We start from the raw sequence: 26,895 nt of genomic DNA on the forward strand, positions 1-26,895 counted from the left end.
TCAGAGAATGGATAAAGTCGTTAAGAAAATACAAAAGGGCGGTGAGATCCTCAGTGATGGGGCCAACCAGTGACTTGAATAAGACTTGGGGAAGACCTCCTGGGGCAACCTTTACGCTGAGAGCTTCTACCGTGAAGGAGCCGAGCAGGATGGACTCCTGACCGCAGCATCTCAAAGAGGAACGAAGGCTCGCACGAGCTGGGACAGCGGAAAGAGCAGAAGAGTGGGCACAGAAAAGCGCCTGGGGGCCAGATCCTAGAGGGGCTTCAGGAACACAGTGAGGGGTTTGGAAATTATTCGACATAAAGTCGGATACTGGGGAATACACGGGAGTGCAGTGGAAAGGAAGAGCGAGGGAGAGTGAGGCCATTCGGGAGCCACCACAGTGTTCGGAGTGAGACCAGAGCTGTGAAGAAGGAGAAAAGGAAATACGCTGCATGTAGGATTCTGAACTCAACGACTTTGCTGTTCTATTCAGTGAAAGAGAGTGAGATAGTAAGAAGGTCAGTGAGGGACATGTTGGAGCCTTCCACATAGTAATGGTCTACAAAGTTATGGATTGATGAGTTCGCACAGGAGGGAGTGAGAGATGAGGAAGGTGAATGGGTGGAAAAGCTCGAACCGGGTTCCCAGGCTCACTGGCATGGGGAGGTGGAGAAAAGGGGAGGAAGCAGCCGACATGGAAACCCGCAGAAGCTCCTTCAGAAGGGATGTTTTATAGGAGAGGAGTCCGATTCTGAGAGGGGGAAGGGGTGGAGGACCAGAGTTTCCTCACAGGCTCTGGAGCACCGAGGTGGATGGTAAATTCCAGGAGAGCAGCTCCAGCTGAGGTCTAGGGACAGGGCGTTCCCTCCCTGGTAGAGCCGTTGGGGCTCAGTGCCGAGGCTGGCTCAGGCTCTCGTGGGGGGCCCTGCTGTCTGTCCAGCCCTGGCTGTGGCCTGGCCTGACCCTGCTGCCCCCTGCAGGCCTGTGTACCTCAGTTCCCAGGTGATCAAGGGGCCCTGGGAGAGGTCGGCTCTGAGCACGTCCTGACATGGCCCCAGTGTCCAGTTCCCCGCCTGTTTTTGTTGGCTTGTTTAATCTTGGTAGGCTTTTAAGCTTTCAGGTTTTCAGGAAAATGCAAAGCATGAGACATCTTTGACTTTGTACGTGGACCGATTGTTCTTTTTTTGTGTTAATGGTGTTTTTTTCCTTGTGTGAACGTGTGTGTTTCATGTTGCACTCTGCCCTGCTCTCCCTCCCTCCCTCCCTGTAGAACGTGGCATTTCGGCTGAACGTTAACACTGGTGGGGGCAGACGGCAGTGGGCCCCTGTTAAGACTGTTTAGAAAGGGCGTTGTCGGCATCTTCTCTTACATGTGAATTCAAGGATCCTTTATTTTTTTTCAGCTTTATTGATATGTAATTCGTCTACCATATAATTCACCCATTTAAAATATATAGTTCCATGGTTTTTAGAATATTCTATTATTACTTAGAAAATTGTGGTAAAATATGTATAACAAATTTGCTCTTTTTATTATTAAGCATGTTAATCCAGTGGCATTAATTACACTCTCACTTTTGTACAACCATCACCATTATCTGGTTCCAAAACTTCTCATCACCCCAGATTAAGAAGTCACTCGCCCCTGATTCTCCTTCCCTTCAACCCTTTGTAACTCTAGTCTACTTTCTGCTTGAAAAAGGACTTTGCCTGTTTTAGAGATCTTGTACAAGTGGAATTGGACAATATTTGGCCTTTCATGTCTGGCTTATTTTATTTAGCATCATGTTTTCAAGGTTAATCTGTGTTGTAGCATGTATCAGAATTTTCTTTCTTTTAAAGGCTGAATAATATTTCATTGTATGGACATACCATATATTTATTTATTTTATTTTTACTTTTATTTTTATTTTTTTTTTGAGACAGAGTCTTGCTCTATCACCCAGGCTGGAGTGCAGTGGTGCGATCTCGGCTCACTGCAAGCTCCGCCTCCCAGGTTCACGCCATTCTCCTGCCTCAGCCTCCCGAGTAGCTGGGACTACAGGCGCCCGCCACCATGCCCGGCTAATTCGTTTTGTATTTTTAGTAGAGATGGAGTTTTATCATGTTAGCCAGGATGGTCTCAATCTCCTGACCTCATGATCCACCCACCTTGGCCTCTCAAAGTGCTGGGATTACAGGTGTGAGCCACTGCGCCCGACCCATATATTTATTTTTTAAAGATAGGATCTCACTGTATTGTCCAGGCTGGAGTACAGTGGCTATTCACAGGCCCAATCATGGTACACTACAGCTTCCAACTCCTGGGCTTGAGCGACTCTCCCACCTCAGCCTCCTGAGTGGCTGTGATTGCAGGTGTGCACCACCACCCCGGCCATATTTTCTCGATCCATTCGTCAGTGGACACTTGGGTTATTCCCACCTTTTGGGTATTGTGAATAATGCTGCTGTGGACATGGATACAAGAACCTCTTTGACACCCCTTTTTTTAGTTCCTTTGGGTATATACCCTGAAGTGGAATTAGTGGGTCATGTGGTAATTCTATGTTCAGCTTTTTGAGAGCTTATCACTTTTTGTATGTAAAAATTACGAGTGTTTAGTTCTTAAGTCGGGTCATGCATAAATGCAGAAACGTAGTTAAAAAAGTCTCTTTTTTTTTTCTTTTTGCTATAAAGCTCTAGGAATCGATTTTGCTTTTAGAGATAGACACAAAGGGCTTATCCTGGTTGCAATGGGTGAGCTATTGCAGATCACCTTTGGAGGAATTGTGTCGGAGTGTAGAATTTTCACAGTGTAGCTCGCCATGCATCAGGCACATGTAGCCTGTGCCACAACCATTGTGCCTGGGCGGGGTTCCCCATGCTGCCCTGTTGCAGGAGGATGCTCTGCCCCTGCTTCTCCCTATTTGTCATTTAAGATGATTCCTGGTGCTTTTTGGTGAGCGATCAAATGGTGTTCTCAGAATCTTTGGGCCCTTGACAACGGAGGGCTGTATTCTTGGGGGTGTGATGTGAGAGCTCCTTGTCTGCAGGGTGTAAGGCTTTGGGTCCTGAGTGTGGACTGTGGCATGTGATGTCTTGTCATGGCTCCCTGCACGGCTGTTTAGTTTCTGAAAGCTGGAAGTGTAATATTTTTGTTCTTTGCCAAAACATACTGGTGTATATAAACAGAAGTGCCCAGGTGAGCGACTCAGCACTGCGCCTGTGTTTATGGTTCTGCGTCTGACCGTGTGCCTTTTAGGCTGGTGTAGTGGTTGTCTGAGGTGGGTGCCTGACAGGGCTGGGGGACCTGCTGGTGTCCTTGCTGCTGCTTTAGGGACAGCTTGAAGCAGTGTCCTCAGATACCCCTTGGAATTGTGACAAACTCTGTATCCCTCTTATAAGTTTTATAGAACTCTAACCAGTTGCAAATAACTATTTGCCATCCTGAGTATTGTCATTTTAAAATAAAACTATTGCGTCACTCATCTGAATAAATCTAGGAAATTGAGGTAGAATAATCTACCATTCTTCGTTAAAAAATTTACAGGGCTGGGCGCCGTGTCTCACATCTGTACTCCCAGCACTTTGGGAGGCTGAGGTGGGAGGATCACTTGAGCCCCGGGAGGTTGAGGCTGCAGTGAGCTGTGATCGCGCCACTGCACTCCGGCCTGGGCCAGTGAGCGAGACCCTGTCTAAAAAACAATTTCATAGGCAAGTTTTTCTCTCACAGAAATTTTATTCTTCCTTTTTCTTAAGCCCATATTTCCATTTACTTTTTTCCCAGAGCATTTTACCCTAATGTAATGTATTTCTGTGCCTAAGAATCTTTATTGATCTATCATTTATCTGCAACGAAAGAAAATAACATAAACATAAACTTCAACTTTTGCATTTTGTATGGCCATAAGATGCTAGTTATTTATTTATTTTTTCCACAGGTGTTCATGACTTTTTTTTTATTATTTTTTTAACTATACTTTTAAGTTTTAAGGTGCTAGTTATTTAGAAGTTTTTCTAGATTGGGTTTTAAAAAATTTTTAGTACAGAGTTGACCAAAACAACATAAAATAGCATATTATTGAAATTTAGCTCTTAATAAGATAGCTGTTTAGTTTGAGTTATCTTTTGATGAGTCAGGCTTTTTTTGTTTTTATTTTTTGAAATGATTCTTGCTCTGTCACCCAGGCTGGAGTGAAGTGGTATGATCTTGGCTCACTGCAGCCTTGACCTCCTGGGCTCAAGCAATCCTCCTGCCTCAGCCTCTCAAGTTGGTGGGACTACAGGCAAACATCACATTGCTGAGCTAATTTTTGTATTTTTTGTAGGGATGGGGTCTCCCTATGTTGCCCAGACTGGTCTTGAACTCCTTGGCTCAAGCAGTCCTCTCACCTCAGCCTCCCAAAGTGCTGGGATTATGGGTGTGTGCCACCATGCCTGGCCGTGAGCCATGCTTTTAACCAGAATAAGGCAAGGTTCTGCAACAGTACTATTTTTACTTTTTATTTATTTATTTTTTTTGAGAAAAGGTCTCACTCTGTCACCCAGGCTGGAGTGCAGTAGTGTGATCATGGCTCACTACAACCTCTGCCTCCCAGGCTCAGGCCATCCTCCCGCCTCAGCCTCCCAAGTAGCTGGGACCGCAGGTATGTGCCACCACACCTGGCTAACTATTTTTATTAGAGACGGTGTTTTTCCATGTTGCCCAGGCTGGTCTCAAACTCCTGACCTCAAGCAATCCATCTGCTTTGGCCTCTCAATGTGCTGGGATGACAGGTGTGAGCCACTACGCCCGGCCCCTATTTTTACTTTCAGTTTTAAGTGCTAAGAAGTCTTATTCATTCAAGTCTTATTCAAGTAGCTAGGAATGGCAGAAATTTTGCTTTAGCAATGCCGGTGTTTCAACTTTTTCCAAGCTCACGCCTGACCTCTGTGCTCCGTCACTGAGCAGCTTCAGTAGGGTGGCCTCAGTCCTGTGAAGTGATGCGTAGACAGCCACCTGCATGGGGAAGCATTTCCCAGTCACTGGAGCAGTTCCCATCGTAGCGTCCACTGCATGGTTTCCAGTGTGTTGGGTGAGAGGCTGCCTTTCTTGAAAAGTGAGAGAAAGGGCTGTTGTGAGAGGGGACATGGGGATGGAGAAACCCTTTCTCAAGCAGAGCCTTAGGGGCTGAGGCTCCGGAAGTGTACGCTCCTAAAGCACTCTGAAGCCTGAGGACCCCATGGATGGCCTTTGAGTAGCCCCAGGGGTGCTTCGCACACGCCGGTACTTGACCACTGCTTTAAACCCATGTGCATACATGCACGCTCACACACATGCACAGATGCAGAAGTGCATACACAGGTGTACATGTGCACACTGACACATGCACCTTGACACGTGTACACCCAATCGAATGTGCACACCTGCCCCCACAGATAGCACACGCACACACCCACACAATCGAATGTGCATACACCCACAGATACACGTGCACACCCGTACAATCGAATGCACACACCCGCAGATATGCACACGTGGACACCCACACGATTGAATGCGCTCCCCCACAGATATGCTCATGTGCACACCCACACAATTGAATGCACACACACCCCCCACAGGCACACATGCACACCCACACAATCTAATGCACACACACCCCCATAGATATGAGCACGTGGACACCCACACGATTGAATGTGCATACACTCACAGATACACACATGCACACCCAGTCGAACGCACACACACCCGCAGATATGTACACGTGGACACCCACACGACTGAATGTGCTCCCCCACAGATATGCTCATGTGCACACCCACACAATTGAATGCACACACACCCCCACAGGCACACGTGCACACCCACACAATTGAATGCACACACACCCGCAGGTACGCACACATGCACCCCCGCACAATCGAATGCGCACACACCTGCAGATATGTACACATGCACACCCACAGAATCGAGTGTGCACACACCCATACATAATGCGCATGCACTCACATGATTGTGCACACACCCAGAGATGCACACACACACATCTAATCAGATGTGCACCCCCCACACAGATATGCACATGTGCACACCCACAGGATCGAATGTGCACGCCTAATCAGATGTGCACACCCCTCCCACATATGTACACATGCACACTAACACAAATGTGTACACACCCGCAGGTATGTACACATGCACACCTACACAATCGAGTGTGCATGCCCCCCACGGATATGCACACGTGCATACCCACACAATCACGTGTGCCCACCCCCACAATCACGTGTACACACCCCCGCAGATATGCACACACGCACACCCACAGGATCGAATGCGCACACACCCACAGCACACACGCACACCCACACAATTGAATGCGCACCCCCACAGATATGCACACGTGCACACCCACACAATAGAATGTGCACACACCTGCAGAGATGCACAAGCGCACACCCACACCCGCAGACGTGCACACGCACACATCCACACCATCAAATGTGCACGTGCATCTGCAGACATGCACAAGCAGACACCCACACGCACTCGCAGACATGCACACCCCCATGGGCGAATGTGCACACACCCCCCACACAGCACACGTGTACACCCACACAATTGAATGTGCATACACGCACCCGTTCACAGGTTAATTGCTGCCACAGCTATCGGCTCTTTTTCATTGACTGTTACGGCAAAATATTCTAAAGGATAACATAGATTTATGTTTATTTGCATTATATGTTTCCTTATGGTTCATATGAGTTTATTGGAAAATTAGCAACATACACATCATTTTGGGGAATGGAAAGTGAGGCAGAGTAAGCCAGAACATTCACTGTAACATTATAAGCAAGTAGAATAAATTGATAATACCTTCACCAGTAATGCACTTTCCCTAGTGGAAATAAATTATTTGTATAAATAGCCTCTTGATGTTTGTGTGTTATTTAGTTATACAAATCACATTTTTCTTTCTTACATATGGCACTTTAATGTTAGTACTGAAAATGTTTTTTCTGACATTTTTTCAGTAATTGTCATTTACCTCAAATATGCAGCTAGAGCTAATAGAAAAACAGTTAAAACAATTTGTTGTAATGGTAAGATATTTATAAGGAAACATTTATAAAAGATCTTCTGTAAGACAGCTTAGACTTGAAAATACATATCAGTCTTAGAGTCATTCAGGTGTTTTTACAACCAAAAGTAGAAGCACCTTTTAATATTCATGCTTAATATTTATAAAAACTGAATTGGAGGTTTTTTTTTGTTTGTTTGTTTTTTTGAGAAGAAGAAGCTGCATTTGTAAAAATGTGAAAGTGCCAGTTCAGAGGTGTTGTAGCTTGCCACCTTGGAAGGCGTGTGTGTGGCCGTAGCTCTGTGAACACACGTGTGAACCCGGCGTTAGGACACCCGGGCCCTCCTTCGTAGTGTGAACACTCTGGCCGTGTCCTGCAGCTTCGCCTTCTTAGCTCCTTGCTGGGATTTTCCAGCATCCCTTAGACTTGTCCTCTTTTGTCCTTTGGGTCTGAGGTCACACTGGGCCTCTTGGCCCTCCATGGAGCTCAGTGTGGGTGTGTCTTTCTGGCAGGCAGGTTCCGGGGCCGCAGCATCCCCATCGCCCACCCGGATGTTCCTGGGGCTGTAGGCCGCCAGCTGGCACAGGGCCACGGCTGCCGTCTGCTTCTGCTCCTCGCTGCTGTCCACTGCACGTGCGTCTGGAGCCTCCTCGCCGGGGCCTGTGGGTGGGGCCCCGTCACCGTCGAGGCTGCCTGGCTTGGTCTCAGGGTGGCTGGGCCCATCCTCAGAACCTTCTGTCCCAGTCTTCTGTGGAACAGCAGCAGCAGGTTCTGCAGCTCGTAGTCGACCGGGGAAGGCAGGCCTCGGAGCCTGGGCGTTACAGGGGTCCTTCACCGAGAGATTGAGTGGAAGGTCCTGCAGCTCTGAGAAGCTGGCGGTTTCCGCCTGGGGGCTGCCTTGGTACATGGGTTCGTGGGTGGCTGCCAGGTTTATCTCTGATTTCTTGGAGAGGTTGAGGGGGCCCATCCCGGAGCTGTCGTCTGGACTGGAAGGCGCGGCCTCCGAGACGAGAGAGGTGCTTCCGGTCGGAGCAGGAGGGTCTCCGTTCACAACATTGAGGCTAGAAGAAGCCAAGAAAAAACTTAGTAGGAGCTTGCTTAGAAAAGCAACTGCGTGAAGCAGTTTGAGCAAGTATAAGCCTGGCTGATGGAACCCAACCAGAAACATTCCCTTGGAGGTTTTGAAAATGACATTTTCTTACCTTATTGGAGACTCTGCTGTGGTCTCAGCAGCCTGGGCAGGTAGGCATTCTGTGCTTTTCTTAACAGGCCTGAAGGCTGTGAGGCTTTGCTCTGGCGGGTAGAGTCTTCCCAGTGCGCTGGAGGCCGCCTTGTTGGAGAGGTCGTACAGGCCTTCGCAGGTCTGGCTCGTCTGCATGAAGTCGGTGGGGCTCGGCCTCCCTGGGGAGCCCGTGGCTGCGCTCCCTGCGCGGGGGCTCATTTTGGACCCTTCCGTGTCTCTCTGCCCAGCCTTGGAGGAGTCTTTAGCCTCAGGAATTGGACTTTCGAACTCGACGTGTTTTCTGTTGGGGTCCAAAGGGTTTAACCTGGAAGGACTCAAGGCTGGATAGACCAGGGTGGCTTCTTCAAGCAGGTGAGAGCTCTGATCTCGGGTGAGGCCAGTGACAGGTGGGAGTCTGAGACCATAGGAGGAAAATGCAGACTCTGGCCTGTAAAATCCGTAAGGAATCGGCAGGTTAGAGGGATATTGCTGGAAAAACCTGTAGTGATCGTATGTGGCTGGAGATGGAGCCAGGTGCTTAGGGATCGGCCCCGGGTGAGGCAGGAAGTGTCTCGGGTCTTGGGTTCCGTAGACTGACAGCAGGGGTGCGTCACACTCGGGCGAGCTCCCAGCTAGCAGGTAAGGCGAGTAGATGGTGGGCAGCCCGTGCTCCGTGTAAAAGTGAGGTGGGTACTCTGGGATTGTGGGGTGCATGTAAGGGGAAATGGCCCCAAGCCCCTTTGTAGATGAGATTTTATGTGGAAACTCTGGTGGAAGGAAAGGTGAGCCGGCTTTCCAGGGGTAGCCAGGAGCGTGGAAGGCCGACTTGGTGTGGAAAGACGCGGCCTTGGCAGTGGGGTTGTGTAAAGCCAGGGTCTCGGGCGCCTCGGCGTTGTCTGGCCCCTTGAGTCTGTGCTCGCCGACTGGAACAAATGCAGAAGGCCGAGCTGCGCCTTCCAGAGCAGGCTGGGCACCGAGGGCGGTTTCCGGAGCTGGGCTCTTGCAGGGTGATGCCCCGTGGAGGGCTGGCTTCTGTCCCAGGCACCTGTGGGTTCCCCGGGCTTGCAGCTCCAGGTTTTCCTTGATGTCTTCCCTGGCAGAGCTGTGCTGAAGCTTCGAGTCGAAAGCAGAGAGTCCATTTGCGACAGACTTGGAAGAGGCTGGCTTTGCCGTGGCATCGGGCTGGTTGGTTTGCTTGGGGTCTAGTGAGTTAGATTTAGGGCACTTGGGAACTCGATCCTGCTCTGATACTAAAGTAATCGAGTTTTTACAAAGACCATACTTCATGTGATTAAAAAGATGTGACTTCTCATTGCAAGTAAAGGGACATTGGAAACATTTATACTTGAAGGGCTTTCCTGGAGGCCTGGGGATGTAATGTGGCTTTTTTGGCTTCCGCTCTTTGAGGAGACTCATTTTCCTCCTTATGCCTCGGACTCTGGCTGTCCAGGTGGCGTGATCACTGTCGACGCTGCGTGCACTTCGTGGTTTCTAAAGAGGCACCTCCCGCTTTGCTTTCTTTCCCGAGCACTTCTATCAGAAGCCAGCTCTGCGTGCTGAGGGTCTGGCGAGAGCCTCCGTCATCTGGCGGCCGGGAGCTGTAATAAAGAGCAGTCTTGGTGTCAGGACAGCGAGTGAGGGGTCGGCGAGAAGCCGGCCTCGGCTCGCCACAGTGCCACAGGATCCCTGAAGCAGAGCCCCTGAAGGGCTGAAACTGCCTGCTCCTGAGGGGAGCAGCTGCCGGTCACAGAAGCAGCCCTGCCCTACCCTTGGTAACCTGGCTGCTGACTCCCCACTGTGTTTTCTGTTTTCTGAGTCTGATCTGAAAGAGTCACCTCGGGGCCTAGAGGTGGAGTGTGGTGTGTGGTGCGTTGAGTGTCTGTTCTGAGAATGCCTGTAAGCCTTTGAGTTTTGGGAACTTTTATCCCGTGACCTGGACCTTTCCTCGAGAGCACCCTGCCGGGGGCTGAGGACACCGAGCCCCCTCCCAGGGTCTGGACAGAGCACTGTCCCAGGGCTGCCCGACTCTGCTTGGGGGTTACACGCTTGAAGCAGTGGGTGTGTGATCGGCCACACTCTCACGTGAAATACAAAGGGGTTTGTGGCCGTTTCCCCTTAACGTGTACCCCACAGTCGCAGAGTGCCCCCTCACTTTTACACAAAGCATGGGCTGGCCACCGTCTGCTTGCTCCTACCTGCTGGCTGGGAGCTCTCCCAAGTGCTGTGCGCCCCTGCCGTCGGTCTGTAGAACCCAAGACCATGGATGCTGCTGCCTCCCCTGGGGCCGATCCCTAAGCACTCGTGGCAGTTTCTGCCCACTTTAGCCACGTCGTTGGTGTATTCTAGTGTGCTTGTTTAAAAATGAAGAACATTCGAACACAAGACTCTACCCTACTGCTTCTAAAGTCAGCTTTATCATTAAGTAGCATTTATGTTGTCTCAGATATGAATACAAATGCTATATTTATGTTGACTTAAATGGTTGAAATACTGTTGGTGAATTTGTACATCCTGTGAGTGACAGCAGCATTGTGAGACATGCTTTCACGGTCACCCGGTTCCTGCTGGCCAGGAGGCATGGCCAGCAGCGCCTGCCCGTCCAGGTGCACCTCCAAATGGAAGAACCAAAGCTTTGCCACACTCCTGCCCGAGAGGAGACCAGAGTGAGTAGTATCCGCTTTAGAGATGGTTGGGTCATGGGAGGAAGCTGTCCTGGCCCTTAACCTTTAGGGAGTGGGTTCAGCCCTCTGGCCACACCCGCTTAGGTCCTGGGACCCACCAGAGGCTGTGTGTGTGATGTCAGAGCTGGCCTGCTCTTTTGGATTCTTCCAGAGGGTCTCTGTGTCCCCCTTACCAGCCCCAGGTTTCCTTCAGAGGCTGTGCCGCACGCCCAAGGCTGAGAACAAAGGCTGTTTTTTTTTTTGAGACGGAGTTTCTCTCTTGTTGCCCAGGCTGGAGTGCCATGGCGCAATCTCAGCTCACTGCAACCTCCGCCTCCCGGGTTCAAGCGATTCTCCTGCCTCAGCCTCCTGAGTAGCTGGAATTACAGGCGCCCACCACCACGCCCAGCTAATTTTTTTTGTATTTTTAGTAGAGACGGGGTTTTGCCACGTTGGCCAGGCTGGTCTCGAGCTCCTGACCTCACGTGATCCACCTGCCTCAGCCTCCCAAAGTGCTGGGATTAGAGGCGTGAGCCACTGCACCCGTCCCAGAACAAAGGCTTTGAGAGTCTGGGACTGTCCACCTGGCAGCTGGGCCTGGAGCGACTCGAGCAGCACCTGTGCCTGGGAGACAGGGTGAGTGGGAGATGGGGTGCAGGTGCAGTGGGTCAAGGCTGAGCACTTTAATTTGTATTAAAAATGTAAAAAGGAAAAGGTCTTTGGGGTCTACATGTTTTCAAACAGCTGAAAACTAAAGTTAAATGACCCAAATGCCCATCAGTGACAGACCGAATGAAGAAAATGCGGCACATACACACCATGGAATACTGTGCAGCCATGAAAAGGAACGCGATCATGTCCTTCGCAGGGAAGTGGATGGAGCTGGAAGCCAGCATCCTCAGCAAACTAACGCAGGAAGAGAAAACCAAACGTGCGTGGTCTCACCCATAAGTGGGAGCTGAACAGTGAGAACACATGGACACAGGGAGGGGAACATCACACACCAGGGCCTGTCTAGGGGTGGGGGTCGGGGGGAGGGAGAGCATTAAGACAAATAGCTAATGCATGCAGGGCTTAAAACCTAGATGATGGGTTGATGGGTACAGTAAACCACCATGGCACACATTTACCTGTGTAACCTACACGTTCTGCACTTGTGTCCTGGAACTTAAAGTATAATAAAAAAAAAAAATACATTAAAGTAAAGTTAAATGGAGGGCTGGGGGCCGTGGCTCATGCCTGTAATCCCAGCACTTTGGGAGGCCGAGGTGGGAGGATCCCTTGAGCCCAGGAGATTGAGGCTGCAGGGAGCTGTCATCCCACCACCGCACTGCAGCCTGGTGGGCAACAGAATGAGACCCTGCCTCAAAAAAAAGCTAAATGGAAATGACTTAAGAAAACTGTTTCAACTGCAGTATTTTTTTTAAGGAATGGGCAGATGTGCCCATTCTTGAGTCTGCGAGGTTTTATGTGTAGACATCAGGGTGGCTAAAAGTCAAGTGAAAAGCCGCCCCTTGAAAATAGAGCAATGTGTGTGGGAGCCTAGGAGGCAGCTGTCCCTGAAGCAAGGCGCCACCTCTCCTCCCTGCACCTGTGTCCTTCCTCCCACACGCCAGGGGCCAGGGGTGGTGGCTGGGCTTTCATATGGCTGCCCCGAACTCTGGGGAAGTGCTCTGATTTTGTTCTCAGCAAACTGGTTTCTCTACTGATTTATTCATATTTCTTTCTTTCTTTCTTTTTTGAGACGGAGTTTTGGTCTTGTTGCCCAGGCTGGAGGGCAGTGGTGCGATCTCGGTTCACTGCAACCTCTGCCTCCTGGGTTCAAGAGATTCTCCTGCCTCAGCCTCCCTAGTAGCTGGGATTACAGGTGCCTACCACCATGCCCAGCTAATTTTTTTGTAATTTTAGTAGAGACGGGGTTTCACTATGTTGGCCCGGCTGGTCTTGAACTCCTGACCTCAGGCGATCCGCCCGCCTCAGCCTCCCAAAGTGCTGGGATTACAGGCATGAGCCACCGTGCCTGGCTCATTTATTTATAATTCTTAAAAACACAACCACCCTTCCCCCTACAAACTGCCTCTATTAACATACTTTAAGTTCTTTAAGACATTTATTTACTAAGAAGTGGTTTGGGTAGAAAAGGGGCTCTGCTGACCTGCCACCTTCGCTGTGATGAGTTTCTGTGTAGCAGGGACAGCGAGGCACGGTTTGGATGAGGACAAGATGTTTGTTACCCTACAACCAGGGAGGGTGTCGGGTGACACCCTGGGCTCAGACCCCGCGCTCAGCACCCGTCTCCCACCGTGGGCTGCCACAGAAGCTACAAGGCACCGGGTCAAGGCCAAGCAAATGAAACACGTAATGATAGCTCTGTCTTTCTAATTTCCCCCTATTAGAAGAAAGAACGTGAAATAATTCTTTATGGGCTCAGTCCCTACCGTGTGGGGCAGACCTGCTCTGGGTGATGAAAGCAGTTTCCCTGCCTCCCTTCAGGAAGTAGAGAAGCCGGGTGCCTGGTTCCAGCCAAACGCTGGGCCAGCCAGCTCAGTCAGTGGGGCCTGTGCCGGCATGCCTCGCCGCGCTCCCTGGTTCTGAAGGCGTGAGAACCTCTGCAAGTCAGGTTCCCATGATTGTATAGGATGTGTTACGGCAGGGATCTGAAAACTGATGATTTCATCACTAGCTGGAAGCATCAGGATCGAAACGATGACAGTTGCAAAATGTTCATCAAGTGAGAGCTGCGTCCTCGCGAGACCGAAACGCCGCCTCTAGCACCTGAAACACAAGCCCTCAGAGGAGCAGATGATTCCCTCAGGATTTAAGAAAGTTGAGGACTTCAGTTTTCGAAGCCGCATTATTTCACATTGCTGATACCTCTAGCGCCTGAAACACAAGCGCTCAGAGGAGCAAATGATTCCCTCAGGATTTAAGAAAATGAGGACTTCAGTTTTCGAAGCAGCATTATTTCACATTGCTGATAATTTTAGGCAAAAAAAAAAAAAAAAAAAAACCAAAAAACAACCCCACAAAACCTGTGTTGGTTAGATTTTCTCAAAAGCTTTACAACAGGCAGGTTACGTGTAAGCTCTGCTGTTGCCCAAAATAGTAATTAGGGAAATAATTGCTTTTATATGAATATGTCTGTTTTCTAGTCAGATGTTATGGTGTGAAGTTTTGAACGATTTGCCCTTTTGTTCTTTGATCAGTTAGTTCACGTAAGCGGGTGTGGCAGGGAGGAAGCCCCTGGTGGTGAGAGTGTTTGGAGCTTAATTGCTCGAAGGGAATTGGTGTCGATATGGAGTCTCAGGCAGTGGTTTTAGTAACCTTGGATAAACCGACCTCTCAGGCTTGCACAATTTGCTAATTAAAACAGGGAGCACAGCTGCTTCAGTTGTAAGCCGGGCGTGGGTCACCTGATGTGTAAAACTACAATAGTGTCAGAGAAGTAAGTGGGATAACATTGTTGCTTTGGTAAGCTTTCAAATGATGATGATGTCAGCCTGTGAGTTCTGTGTCCTGCTTAAGTGAGGTTTATAAGGATGAAGAAACCAAACCCGACGGCCAGTACCTCAGGCTGTCACAGCTGTCTGTGGGCACAGCGTTTGAAATAGTCTCTGTGTGGTCAGTTTCTACCAGCCCGACTTTGTACTCTGGCAGCTGCTGGTGTTAAATATTCCCAAAAGAGTATGTCATTGCCCAAACAGTGTAACCCAGAAATCTAGCTGTTTACAGTAATTTGGAGGTGCAGTTTTTCTCTAGAGGCGATAAAGAAGTGCGGAGCGTCTTTCTCTCCTGGGGGAGGTGTGTTTCCATTTTAGTTAATAACATGCCCGGAGAGCTGTCTGTCTGTCTGTTAATAAAGCAGAGTCTCGTTCATTATCTGCTTTCATTTGAGAACTGCAGTGCTAGCGTGTTTTACAGTGAAGACCTCGGTGTGATCCTGAAGGAGGGTTTCACCCTCCTCTCATTTCCCACTGGATCGGCAGGAAGCATTCGCAGGGTGGACATGCCACAGAGCTTCCAGATCTGGATCAAAGGTGGCTGTTACTGAAATACCTATGCAGAGTCTTCCCTGACTGCTGCTGGCTAGTGTGTGCCCTCTTCTCCAACACACCTCCTCCGAGCCTGGCCTGGCACAAAGCCTTCTTTCTCCAAGTTATTTCAGATCAAGCAGCCAATGTAGACAGTGTCTACACTAAAGGGCGTAAGAACAGTGGGGTGCAGTGGCTTCAGACATGCTCAGGATCCAGCTGAGCTTTCACCAGGCTTTTCTTGCCATATTTACAGATGCCACTCTGTGCCTTTCTAAATATTTTAAATGTTGTGTGCTCAGCCAATGCACTTGGCTTCTGGAAAGTGCGCCGAGCTGAGAGCTCGCTTCTCTTCCTGCTCAACGTGCACTGGGCCGGGTGTTGGGGCGTAGCTGCCCACACAGACAGTGCTTTGAAGAGTGAGTGGTTTCGGTTGGCCATGGGGTTGTGGCTAAATTGCCAACATACTGTCTTTCCAAAGGTTCCTAAGTGTGGACAGTTAATGCAGCAGACAGTTGTTAGGGTAATAGTGAGAAGTTGGGATGCTTAACAAGCTTCTAAGGAGTTTGAACTTTGAAAAATAAGAGAAAGAGTTCTTAAAAAAACAACTTTGATAGGACACAGCGGAAGTAATTACAGTTTAACTTTACGGGACGTTTCTGTGACAGGCTGGGTAACTATGCTCGTCATGTGTCCTAACCTGTGCCCTGAGACTGGGCTGTAATGTTCCTTTTGGTGGTGTCCAGCTGTCTGGCAAGGAGCCTGCCCGGCTGGAGCATTGTGAAGGGCATGCTGTAATTACAATATTGTGATGTGGCGTTGTTGCATAACTCAAGGACACACCATTGTCGCCTACCCACTGTGATGTCGCAAGAACGAGATTTGTGAGTTTTACTCCAATTGAGCTTCTCCAGTGATTGACTGCCACTCCCTCCCAGCCTTTCGGTTCTTTAAAATGAAAGATAAACCTCAGGACAACCAAGACCTGGGGAAAAGACAGTCTTTGGGAATGTAATTTGGAAGAATGGATCCAGAAAAACAACCAGGGGCTCTTAATTCTAGTTTCAGCAGGAGATCCCGAGTTACAGACCTGAGCTCGTAAACAAACGCTCACCACTTTACAGTCGCCGCCTCATCCTGAAACTCCGGTCAGAAATGCTGGAAGGCCTTTGCTAATGCGCGGTGAAAATTAGGGGCACAGATGTGGACGGGCTGTGCTTGGTCAGTAATTGTTCTCCTCCAAATCAGGTTTATGAGAAATTTCATATAAGGAAAAAAACCCTTTTGTGTCTGTGTCTATATGTACAGAAGACCTTAACAACCAAACAGAAACTTAACCCCTTTGGTTTGGTTTTGTTTTCGAAAGCTTATGCCCAATTTTAAACTTTATGTAAGCTTATGTACTTATTTTAAACTTTAAAACTATTAAAAGTTAAACTAGATAGTAAATTCGGCACTGTCTAATGTGCATACACCACACACATATAACCCTAAATTCAGCTGTGTCTAATGTATATACACCACACATATATATAACCCTAAATTCAGCCTGATGTACTTATACCACACATATATAACCCTAAATTCAGCCTAATGTACATATACCACACACACATATATATAACCCTAAATTCAGCCTAATGTACATACACCACACATATATATAACCCTAAATTCAGCCCTAATGTACATACACCACACATATATAACCCTAAATTCAGCCTAATGTACATACACCACACATATATAACCCTAAATTCACCCTGATGTACATACACCACACATATATATAACCCTAAATTCAGCCCTAATGTACATACACCACACATATATAACCCTAAATTCAGCCTAATGTACATACACCACACATATATATGACCCTTACCTCTTGTTAGCATTTATTGTAGTTTGTTTTTGAGGTTAGGAGCAGTTAAGCAATAATATGAATTTGTGTTGGTTTAACTTTTATGAATTTTAGGGCAGAACAAGGAGTTAATTTCCAGATAAGCTTGTTCATGTTCTTAGAATAAAGTGTCAGCCTCATTAGAAGTTTTGTAATCGTGGTCTGCATCCCAGCCATGCACCTGCTGGGTCCTGAGTAATCCTCGGAGCCCAGAGCAAGGCAGAGCAGACACGGAGCAAACGCTGCGTTCAGCTGGGTATTTTACATACGTCTGAGAAGAGTTTTAAAATAAAACTTGAATTTGAAGAGAAATAGTAAGTACTTACCAGAGGTAGGAGTGCTGGGATGTGGCCGGTCTTGGTGCCGGTGGCTGGCGGTGCTCAGGAAGCAGTACCTGTTCTCACGCTTGCTGGGTGAAACTGGAGCCTGCTGTTCCAGTGGGAGGGATTTAAGTGTAGGAGTTGAGCCCTCGGGGCGTAGAGATGCACCTGATATTCCTCCTGCCCGCAGCTACGATTCATGTGTTTGCACCCACCGAGCTGCTGCGGGCAGCCTCCCCAGCACTGGACCCCGCGAGCAAGTATCTCCCAGTGCTGTCTCCAGACTCACCGTCTGTGAGTGCGGTGTCAGTGCTGCCTGGACGGCCATATGTCGGAGGGCTTTCAATGTGTCCGCAGTTAGAATAGAGATTACTATATTCATCAGAATCACACCCGATGAATATTTGGCGTCATGATAAAGACATGTGAGACTTTCCTTTAGAACTTGAGCATGTGTACGCAGGAGGCAAACACTTGGATTGATTCTCATGCACGCATACCCTGGGAGGCACAGTATTCATGGCGTCCTTGCCATGAGGTCCAGTGAGGCCTTTGAGGATCTGTGGACCTTCCACCCTCTACCCTGCTCCTGAGAGTCTCTGTCCCTGGTCCTCCTCAGGAGCTGAGCCGGCAGGGAGGGAGCTTATCCCAGAGCCTGGCTGCAGGGACCTGCCGGAGCTTGCCCGACACCAGGCACCGCAAGAGCTGCGGAGCAGGGTGTGTGGGTGCGGGGGAGGGGGCCAGCTGTGCACTCCCGCAAACCACCCTCCCCCCACTTTAAATTGCAGAGGCACTTAACTTGGGGGCCAGTTTTTACCTCCACACCCCCCCCACCAAAACTGCTTGCTTGCTTAATCGGAGGCCGCACCCCAGCTGTAGCGAAAGCTGGCGTGTGGTGTCGGTTTGAGGACTGGGAAAGGAGGTGGGATGAGCTGGTGTCAGGCCCTTGGATGAGCCTGAGGCTGCAGGGCAGAGGCTGCAGGGCTGTGGCATAGGGACAAGCTGGCCAGGACAGACATACTGTTTTTTTTTTTTGAGACAGAGTTTCACTGTTGTTGCCCAGGCTGGAGTGCAATGGCATGATCTTGGCTCACTGCGTTTCTCCTGCCTCAGCCTCCCGAGTAGCTGGGACTACAGGCGCCTGCCACCACGCCTGGCTAATTTTTTGTATTTTTAGTAGAGATGGGGTTTCACCGTGTTAGCCAGGATGGTCTTGATCTCCTGACCTTGTGATCCACCCACGTCGGCCTCCCAAAGTGCTGGGATTACAGGTGTGAGCCACTGCACCCGGTCTGTTTTTTTGTTTTTGTTGTTTATTTTTTTCCTTAAGACTTAAGATTTTACATGGCTTTGCGTTTACTTTTATATTTAATTCCTTTTTTTTTTTTTTCTTTTGAGACAGGGTCTTGCCCTGTCACCCAAGCTGGAGTGCAGTGGTGCGATCATGGTTCACTGTAGCCTCAACCTCCTGGACTTGAGTGATCCTCCCGCCTCAGCCTCCCCAGTAGCTGGGACTACAGGCACGGTCACTATGCCTGGAGAATTTTTTGTAGAGACAGAGTTTTGCCATGTTGCCTAGGATGGTTTAATACCTTAAAATTTTTTTTGGTGGCTTTTGTCCATTGAGACATCCATATACTTTATGAAGTCAGAAAGAGTTATGTAAGTCTTACGACAAAAAACAGCAGTTCCCTGTCCCTCTTACCTATTCCTGGATAGCAAACTATCCCAAACTTTTAAAACAAGCACCGTTTTATTACGTCTTAGGATATATTGTGTCAGGAGTTTGTGGAGGGCCTGGCCGAGTGCTGCTTCTGTTTCATGGATACTGACTGGGGTGGCTCAGTGGGAGAAAGCTGGCAGGTGACTGGTCTGGAGGGTCCAGGACAGCTTCACTCACCTGCCTTCTGTCCTGGAGGGGCAGCTGGAATCCTGAGATCAGCTGGAACCTCATCCTCACTTAGTAGCACTTCAGAGGCCTCCCTAGCAGGGTGGTCAGCTGTATGATGGCTCAGGACTTCAAGAGAGCAAGGCGGAAGGTTCCAGTCCTCCAGAAGGCTGGGCTGCAGATTGTCAGGGTGTCCCTTCTGTCGCCTTTCTCTGCTGAGGCAGCCTCGTGCTGCCCAGATGCAAGGCGGGAGCCGAGGGCTCCACCCCTCAGCGGCAGGAGTGCCAGGTGTCTGCGCTACGACTCCCTCTGCCCAGAAGCCCCACTTTGGCCTTTCCTAAGCTGAGTGTTCTGACCCTTGCCATGGAGGGTCCAGTGAGGCCTTTGAGAATCTGTGTACCTTCCACCCTCTACCCTGCTCCTGAGAGTCTCTGTCCCTGGTCCTCCTTGGGAGCTGAGACGGCAGGGAGGGAGCTTATCCCAGCGCCTGGCTGGGTGTTTACCTCCTCGATTCCAGCCTTACTGATCTGTTGGTGGTTCTGTGCCCTCTCTCCCCCTCTCTCCCTTCTCCACTCCTGGTCGAGGTGTTGTTTGGTGGCTTCCCTTCATGGAAGATGGGAATTTGCCTCTCTTTGCCCCTTCTGCTCCCATGTCTGCCTTCCCCGTCATCCAGGGGGTTTTGCCTGCCTCTCTCTTGCACTGGAAGGCCTGCTGCTCGGATCCCATGTCGTCTTTCTCTTGAGTTAATCATTTAGTTTGACATGAGGCACACACCTTTTATAGGCTCTTGAGAAAGTGCAAGAGAGATTTTTTTGGAGGTCTTGAATTATTGAAAATGTTTTTATGTACTCTTCAACCTCACTGATAGTTTGGCTGAGTCTAGAATTTCAGGCCAGAAATCATTTACCTTCAGATTTTTGCAAGTGTTCTTCATTTTCTTTCTTTCTTTTTTTTTTTTTGAGACGGAATCTCGCTCTGTCACCCAGGCTGGAGTGCAGTGGCGCGATCTCGGCTCACTGCAAACTCCGCCTCCCAGGTTCACGCCATTCTCTTGCCTCAGCCTCCCAAGTAGCTGGGACTACAGGCGCCCTCCACCACGTCCGGCTGATTTTTTGTATTTTTAGTAGAGACGGGGTTTCACCGTGTTAGCCAGGATGGTCTCGATCTCCTGACCTCGTGATCCGCCTGCCTCGGCCTCCCAAAGTGCTAGGATTACAGGCGTGAGCCACCGCACCCGGCCGCAAGTGTTCTCCATTTTCTCTAGCTTCTAGTACTGTGGTTGAGAACCTTGATGCCATTCTGATTCCTGATTCTTTCTCTCTTAACATTTTAGTGTGAAAATTTTCAAAATACAGACAAGTTGTAAGGATGCCCCAGTGAACTCTCATATACCCAACGGTGGGGTTCTCCAGTTAACACAGCTGTCTGCGTTCCCTTCCCTTCCCCTCCCCTCCCTGTGCAGCTTGCTTACCTTTCCCTTCCCCTCCCCGTCCAGCTTACTTACCCTTCCCTTCCCCTCCCCTCCCCTCCCTGTCCAGCTTACGTACCCTTCCCTTCCCCTCGCCATTCAGCTTACTTATCATTCCCTTCCCCTCCCCGTCCAGCTTATATACCCTTCCTTTCCCCTCCCCATCCAGCTTACATACCCTTCCCTTCCCCTCCCCGTCCAGCTTACTTACCCTTCCCTTCGCCATCCAGCTTACTTCCCCTTCCCTTCCCCTCCCCGTCCAGCTTACTTACCCTTCCCTTCACCTCCCCGTCCAGCTTACTTACCCTTCCCTTCCCCTCCCCGTCCAGCTTACTTACCCTTCCCTTCCCCTCCCCTCCCCTCCCCGTCCGGCTTACGTACCCTTCCCTTCCCCTCGCCGTCCAGCTTACTTACCCTTCCCTTCCCCTCCCCGTCCAGCTTACTTACCCTTCCCTTCCCCTCGCCGTCCAGCTTACTTACCCTTCCCTTCCCCTCCCCGTCCAGCTTACTTACCCTTCCCTTCCCCTCCCCGTCCAGCTTACTTACCCTTCCCTTCCCCTCCCCGTCCAGCTTACTTACCCTTCCCTTCCCCTCCCCATCCAGCTTACGTACCCTTCCCTTCCCCTTGCCATCCAGCTTACTTACCATTCCCTTCCCCTCCCCGTCCAGCTTATATACCCTTCCTTTCCCCTCCCCATCCAGCTTACATACCCTTCCCTTCCCCTCCCCGTCCAGCTTACTTACCCTTCCCTTCGCCATCCAGCTTACTTACCCTTCCCTTCCCCTCCCCGTCCAGCTTACTTACCCTTCCCTTCACCTCCCCGTCCAGCTTACTTACCCTTCCCTTCCCCTCCCCGTCCAGCTTACTTAACCTTCCCTTCCCCTCCCCTCCCCTCCCCGTCCAGCTTACGTACCCTTCCCTTCCCCTCGCCGTCCAGCTTACTTATCATTCCCTTCCCCTCCCCGTCCAGCTTACATACCCTTCCCTTCCCCTCCCCGTCCAGCTTACTTACCTTTCCCTTCCCCTCCCCTCCCCTCCCCGTCCAGCTTACATACCCTTCTCTTCCCCTCGCCGTCCAGCTTACTTACCCTTCCCTTCCCCTCCCCGTCCAGCTTACTTACCCTTCCCTTCCCCTCCCCGTCCAGCTTACTTACCCTTCCCTTCCCCTCCCCTCCAGCTTACTTACCCTTCCCTTCCCCTCGCCATCCAGCTTACTTACCCTTCCCTTCCCCTCCCCGTCCAGCTTACTTACCCTTCCCTTCCCCTCCCCGTCCAGCTTACTTACCCTTCCCTTCCCCTCGCCATCCAGCTTACTTACCCTTCCCTTCCCCTCCCCGTCCAGCTTACTTACCCTTTCCTTCCCCTCCCCGTCCAGCTTACTCGTCTTGCTGCATTTCAGGTCAGTTGCAGACATCAGTATCCTTTGCCCCAAACACTTTTCAGGCATATTCTTATTAGTTTATGATTCTTCTTTCAAAGGTAAGGTTTACATTCAGTGAAGGGCACAGGTCTTAAGAGGATCATTTAACGAGTTTTGACAAATGTGTTCTCCCATTATGGCCCCAGAGAGTTCCGTCACAGCAGTGCCACCCTTCCCCACCCAGACCGTGGCAACTGCAGGCTGATACTTTTCCACCATGGATTAGTTTTATGTGTTGTAGAATTGTATGTCAGTAGTGATTCCTGATTTTTATGGACGGCTGTTTCTCACCTGCAGGTTCTTTCCTTTATCCTCAGTAGTCTTAGTTTTCTTAACTTTATATTTCAACACTTCTGTTAAGTACTTGGTTTCTGATTTTGGTTTCCATGAGCTCTGTTTTGTTCTGAGTGTTCCTTTTGTAGCATCTCATTCTCATGCAGTACTTTCAGTAGCTTTTCTTATCTAAGGATTTTAGTGATAGCTTTCTTTTAGTGGGGGGTGGAGGAGTGGGGGTGGATGTTCTCCGTGTGTGTGTGTGTGTGTGTGTGTGTGTGTGTGTGTGTGTGTGTGTGTGTTTAAAGACCTGGGGTCTTGCTGTGTTACCCAGGCTGGACTTGAACTCCGGGTCTCAAGTGCTTCTCCTGCCTCAGCCTCCTGGGTAGCCGGGACTGCAGGAGCGCCATGCCATGCCTGGTGCCCTCCCTGCATCGTCAGTGTGGCTGCCTGCCTTCCAGGGCCTCTGCTGAGCACCTCGGAGAGTCAGCCCTGTCTCCTGCCCCAGTGCTCCTTGGGTTAGGCCTACCCTGCCCCTCCCCCCAGAGTTCTCTGGTGCCACAGATCTGGAGCTTTTTAGGGACCTGTCCTGTGGATCAGGGGGAGTCTGGGTTTCCTCCCTCCAGGGGAGGGCTGGGCTTCTTGGTCTGAGGCATTTCCTGCTGTCCCTGCACTTCCAGGTTCCTCCGTGGTCCTGGTGCTGCCTTCCCTGCCCTTCCTCTTGTACCCTGTAGCTGATCCCTTGAAAAAAGAAAATGGTCCGTTTCTGCTGTTTTTTAGTGGGATTTTACCCGCTATTTTTTACATGTTCAACCCCCTGTGTTACTCAGAAGTCTTGCGATTAGGTTTTTGACCAAATCTTCGGAACCGTCATGGGGGTGGCAGCTGGTGTTTCTTGCGTGTTGATGGTGTGGGGCACCGTGCCAAGTGCACCACCTGCACTGGTCCATTTACTCAGAAGCACCACGCACCTGGCCTGTGGAGTCCCCCCACCCACAGGTCGGGAACGTGGCCGAGGTACCCAGCCCAGAGGGCGATGAGCAGAGTTACACCAGAGGTGGGGGGTGCTTCCCTGCGGGTGTAGACCCTGGGTGGGGAAGGAGGGGTACCTAGGGTGGTGGCTGCTCTTGGGGGTAAGCACTAGTGCCAGTGTGTGTTGGGGGGTGCCAGGGACCCAGGCAGGTGCTGGCGCTGTGGCCTCTGTGTCAGGGCCTCTTTCCCTAGGGGCGCACAGGCTGGAAGCGCAGTCCTGGTTGAGCTTTCCTAGTTTCCAGGTCGGGGGTGAGGCACAGGACATGGCCGGCTTGGCCCCTTCCTCTCCATCCTGTCCAGCTCAGCCCCTTCCTGTCCATCTTGTGCGGCCCAGCCCCTTCCTCTCCATCCGTCCTGTCCGGCCCAGCCCCTTCCTCTCTGTCTGTCCTGTCTGGCCTGGCCCCTTCCTCTCTGTCCGTCCTGTCTGGCTCGGCCCCTTCCTCTCCGTCCTGTCCAGCTCAGCCCCTTCCTGTCCATCTTGTGTGGCCCAGCCCCTTCCTCTCCGTCAGTCCTGTCCGGCCTGGCCCGGCCCCTTCCTCTCCGTCCTGTCTGGCCTGGCCCCTTGCTCTCCGTCCGTCCTGTCCAGCTCAGCCCCTTCCTCTCCGTCCTGCCCAGCCCACCCCGGTCCCTTCGCAGCAGCATCCTCTCCAGTGCACTGTGTGCTGGGACTCAAGTCTTGGCTCTTCCGTCTTCACCCTTTGTGACTTGGGGCAGCAATTGCTGGCCTCTCTGGGCCTCGGTCTTCCTGTCCGTGAAAGGGACTTGTGAGCATCTCTTACAGAACACCTGTGATGAAGGAAGGGCGTCACATCTTGGATCTTCTTAAAATACAAGATTGTTTCTGTTTTAATCCTTTGTGTTCCTTGTGAGGTGCTGCATCCAGAGGAAAGGAGAAAGGAAATGAAAACTCTGCAGAAAATCCACAGGCCTGGCATCAGCCTCCCAGTCTGATTTTGACGCGGCTGTAGGGGAGACACAGCAACATTCTGTCCCCCGAGGGCACAGCTTCAGGAACGGCTCCAGGCCGGAGGGCACCTCTCGCCTGGCTGTGTTGTGTCTCAGGGCTCTGCGCTTCTAAAGGGACTCAGGCCAGTGGGCAGGACTGTGGTATGGGACCGGGAGGCTTAGGGGGTGAGGGTGGCAGGCAGGCTCCGGCTTCCCTTCCCAACCAGATTCCAGATCCTGGGGGCAGGGCATCCCGGGTCTGTCTGCCAAGCGCATGTTAAGAGGAGGAGGAAGAGAAGGCGTAGGAACCCTCACGGGCCTGTCCTGTCTCCTGCCCTCCCCTGACCTGCTCCAGCTCTTAAGGGGTTTTGAGTACTTGCCCCTCCCCTTCCTTTGGAAAGTGTTTTTAGGGTTTCTTGGTTGTCATTCATTTCTGGTTGGAATTCCCATAGTGAGACTGTCTTGGTTTTGCGCTGGCCTAGGGGCTGCTGTGTGCCCTGTGGTGCTGAGTGCGCCATGGCTGTAAGCCCTGTGCCTCCCTCCACGTGCTGCGTCCGGCGTGCCACGTCCCCTCGTCCAGCCCTCTGCTGCCCCCTCCACGTGCTGCGTCCAGCGTGCTGTGTCCTCTTATCCAGGCTTCTGCTGCCCCCTCCACACACTGCGTCCCGTGTGCCGTGTCCTCTCGTCCAGCCCTCTGCTGCCCCCTCCACGCGCTGTGTCCCCTGTGCTGTGTCCTCTCGTCCAACCCTCTGCTGCCCCCTTCATGCGCTGTGTCCCGTGTGCCGTGTCCTCTCGTCCAGCCCTCTGCTGCCCCCTCCACGCGCTGCGTCCCCTGTGCCGTGTCCTCTCATCCAGGCTTCTGCTGCCCCCTCCACACACTGCGTCCCGTGTGCCGTGTCCTCTCGTCCAGCCCTCTGCTGCCCCCTCCACGCGCTGCATCCCCTTTGCCGTGTCCTCTCGTCCAGCCCTCTGCTGCCCCCTCCACGCGCTGCGTCCCGTGTGCCGTGTCCTCTCGTCCAGCCCTCTGCTGCCCCCTCCACGCGCTGCGTCCCGTGTGCCGTGTCCTCTCGTCCAGCCCTCTGCTGCCCCCTCCACGCGCTGCGTCCCCTGTGCCGTGTCCTCTCGTCCAGCCCTCTGCTGCCCCCTCCACGCGCTGCGTCCCCTGTGCCGTGTCCTCTCGTCCAGCCCTCTGCTGCCCCCTCCACGCGCTGCGTCCCCTGTGCCGTGTCCTCTCGTCCAGCCCTCTGCTGCCCCCTCCACGCGCTGCGTCCCCTGTGCCGTGTCCTCTCGTCCAGCCCTCTGCTGCCCCCTCCACGCGCTGTGTCCCCTGTGCCGTGTCCTCTCGTCCAGCCCTCTGCTGCCCCCTCCACGCGCTGCGTCCCCTGTGCCGTGTCCTCTCGTCCAGCCCTCTGCTGCCCCCTCCACGCGCTGCGTCCCCTGTGCCGTGTCCTCTCGTCCAGCCCTCTGCTGCCCCCTCCACGCGCTGCGTCCCGTGTGCCGTGTCCTCTCGTCCAGCCCTCTGCTGCCCCCTCCACGCGCTGCGTCCCCTGTGCCGTGTCCTCTTGTCCAGCCCTCTGCTGCCCCCACCACGGGCTGCGTCCCGTGTGCTGTGTCCTCTCGTCCAGCCCTCTGCTGCCCGCTGCTCTCTTTGGGACTTCCATTGTTTCCCCTTCCCCTTCCTTTCCTGGTTTTCTTCCCTAGTGAGGGGCCCTTCCTGCTGCTGCGGGGCCCTGCTGTGGCCTCTGCCTTCCGTCCCTGGCGGTAGTGAGACTGGCTGAGACCCAGGGGAAGCTTGGAGACTGTCCTAGATTTCGGAGACGGTGGTACACAGGCTTGCTGGCTTGGGTTAGGGCTCTAGGCCCTGCCTTCGGGTTGTCTGGAAGCCGCCAGCCAGGCTTGGACACCTCTCTGCCCCCGTCACCTCGGAGCAGCAGCCCAGGAGCGGGTCACAGCCCTTCCCCTGTGTTACATGGTCACCTGCCTGAGAACCCCTGCAGGCCCCTGTGTTTTGGGAAGTCGATTTAACTGAACAGAGCGCAGCTGAGAAGGGGCGCCTCCCTCCCCACCCACCCTCATTGCCTGGGACCGCGTGTCCAGGAGCCGGGCCTCGGGTGTCTGGTCTCTGGGCCACACAGGCTAACACGGCCAAGCCCAGCTGCACCCCCGGGGTCCTCACCCGCCATGTGCCTGTGGTCGTGGCCAAGGTCTGGGCCCAACCTGCTCTGAGCGCTGTGGGCACCGCTCAGCCATTTTTTACAGGTGGCCGAGGAGACATTTGGTTTCTCATTAAAAAGAAACAGCCCGGGCGCGGTGGCTCACGCCTGTAATCCCAGCACTTTGGGAGGCCAAGGTGGGCGGATCATGAGGTCAGGAGATCGAGACCATCTTGTCTAACACAGTGAAACCCCGTCTCTACTAAAAATACACAAAAAATTAGCTGGGCGTGGTGGCGGGCGCCTGTAGTCCCAACTACTCGGGAGGCTGAGGCAGGAGAATGGCGTGAACCTGGGAGGCGGAGCTTGCAGTGAGCTGAGATCATGCCACTGTATTCCAGCCTGGGCAACAGAGCGAGACTCCATGTCAAAGAAAAAAAAAAAAAAAAAGAACCCTGAGAACATCAGTGGGGTTTTATTGACTGTGTCAGACAACTCAGCGATGCAGAGGAATGAAAGTGGAGTTGATTTGGCTCTTGTGGTG

At 51.7% G+C, this 26,895-nt stretch overlaps 2 protein-coding genes across 3 annotated transcripts in view; one reads left to right on the top strand and one right to left on the bottom strand.

Annotated features, from left to right (window-relative positions):
• TBCD (tubulin folding cofactor D) overlaps positions 1–26,895 on the top strand; it is a 200,357-nt gene that overhangs the window by 71,667 nt on the left and 101,795 nt on the right. The window lies entirely within an intron of this gene.
• ZNF750 (zinc finger protein 750) lies at positions 3,574–20,870 on the bottom strand. Its single transcript, XM_063599513.1, has one exon. The coding sequence runs from the start codon at positions 9,671–9,673 to the stop codon at positions 8,234–8,236; it is 1,440 nt and encodes a 479-aa protein (XP_063455583.1). The 5' UTR covers positions 9,674–20,870; the 3' UTR covers positions 3,574–8,233.

The sequence above is a fragment of the Pan paniscus genome, chromosome 19 (assembly GCF_029289425.2).
Source record: "Pan paniscus chromosome 19, NHGRI_mPanPan1-v2.0_pri, whole genome shotgun sequence".
NCBI lineage: Eukaryota > Metazoa > Chordata > Mammalia > Primates > Hominidae > Pan > Pan paniscus.

Excerpts from the sequence above, each read along its gene's own strand:
- ZNF750 (XM_063599513.1), bottom strand. The coding sequence starts at position 9,673 with ATGAGTCTCCTCAAAGAGCGGAAGCCAAAAAAGCCACATTACATCCCC.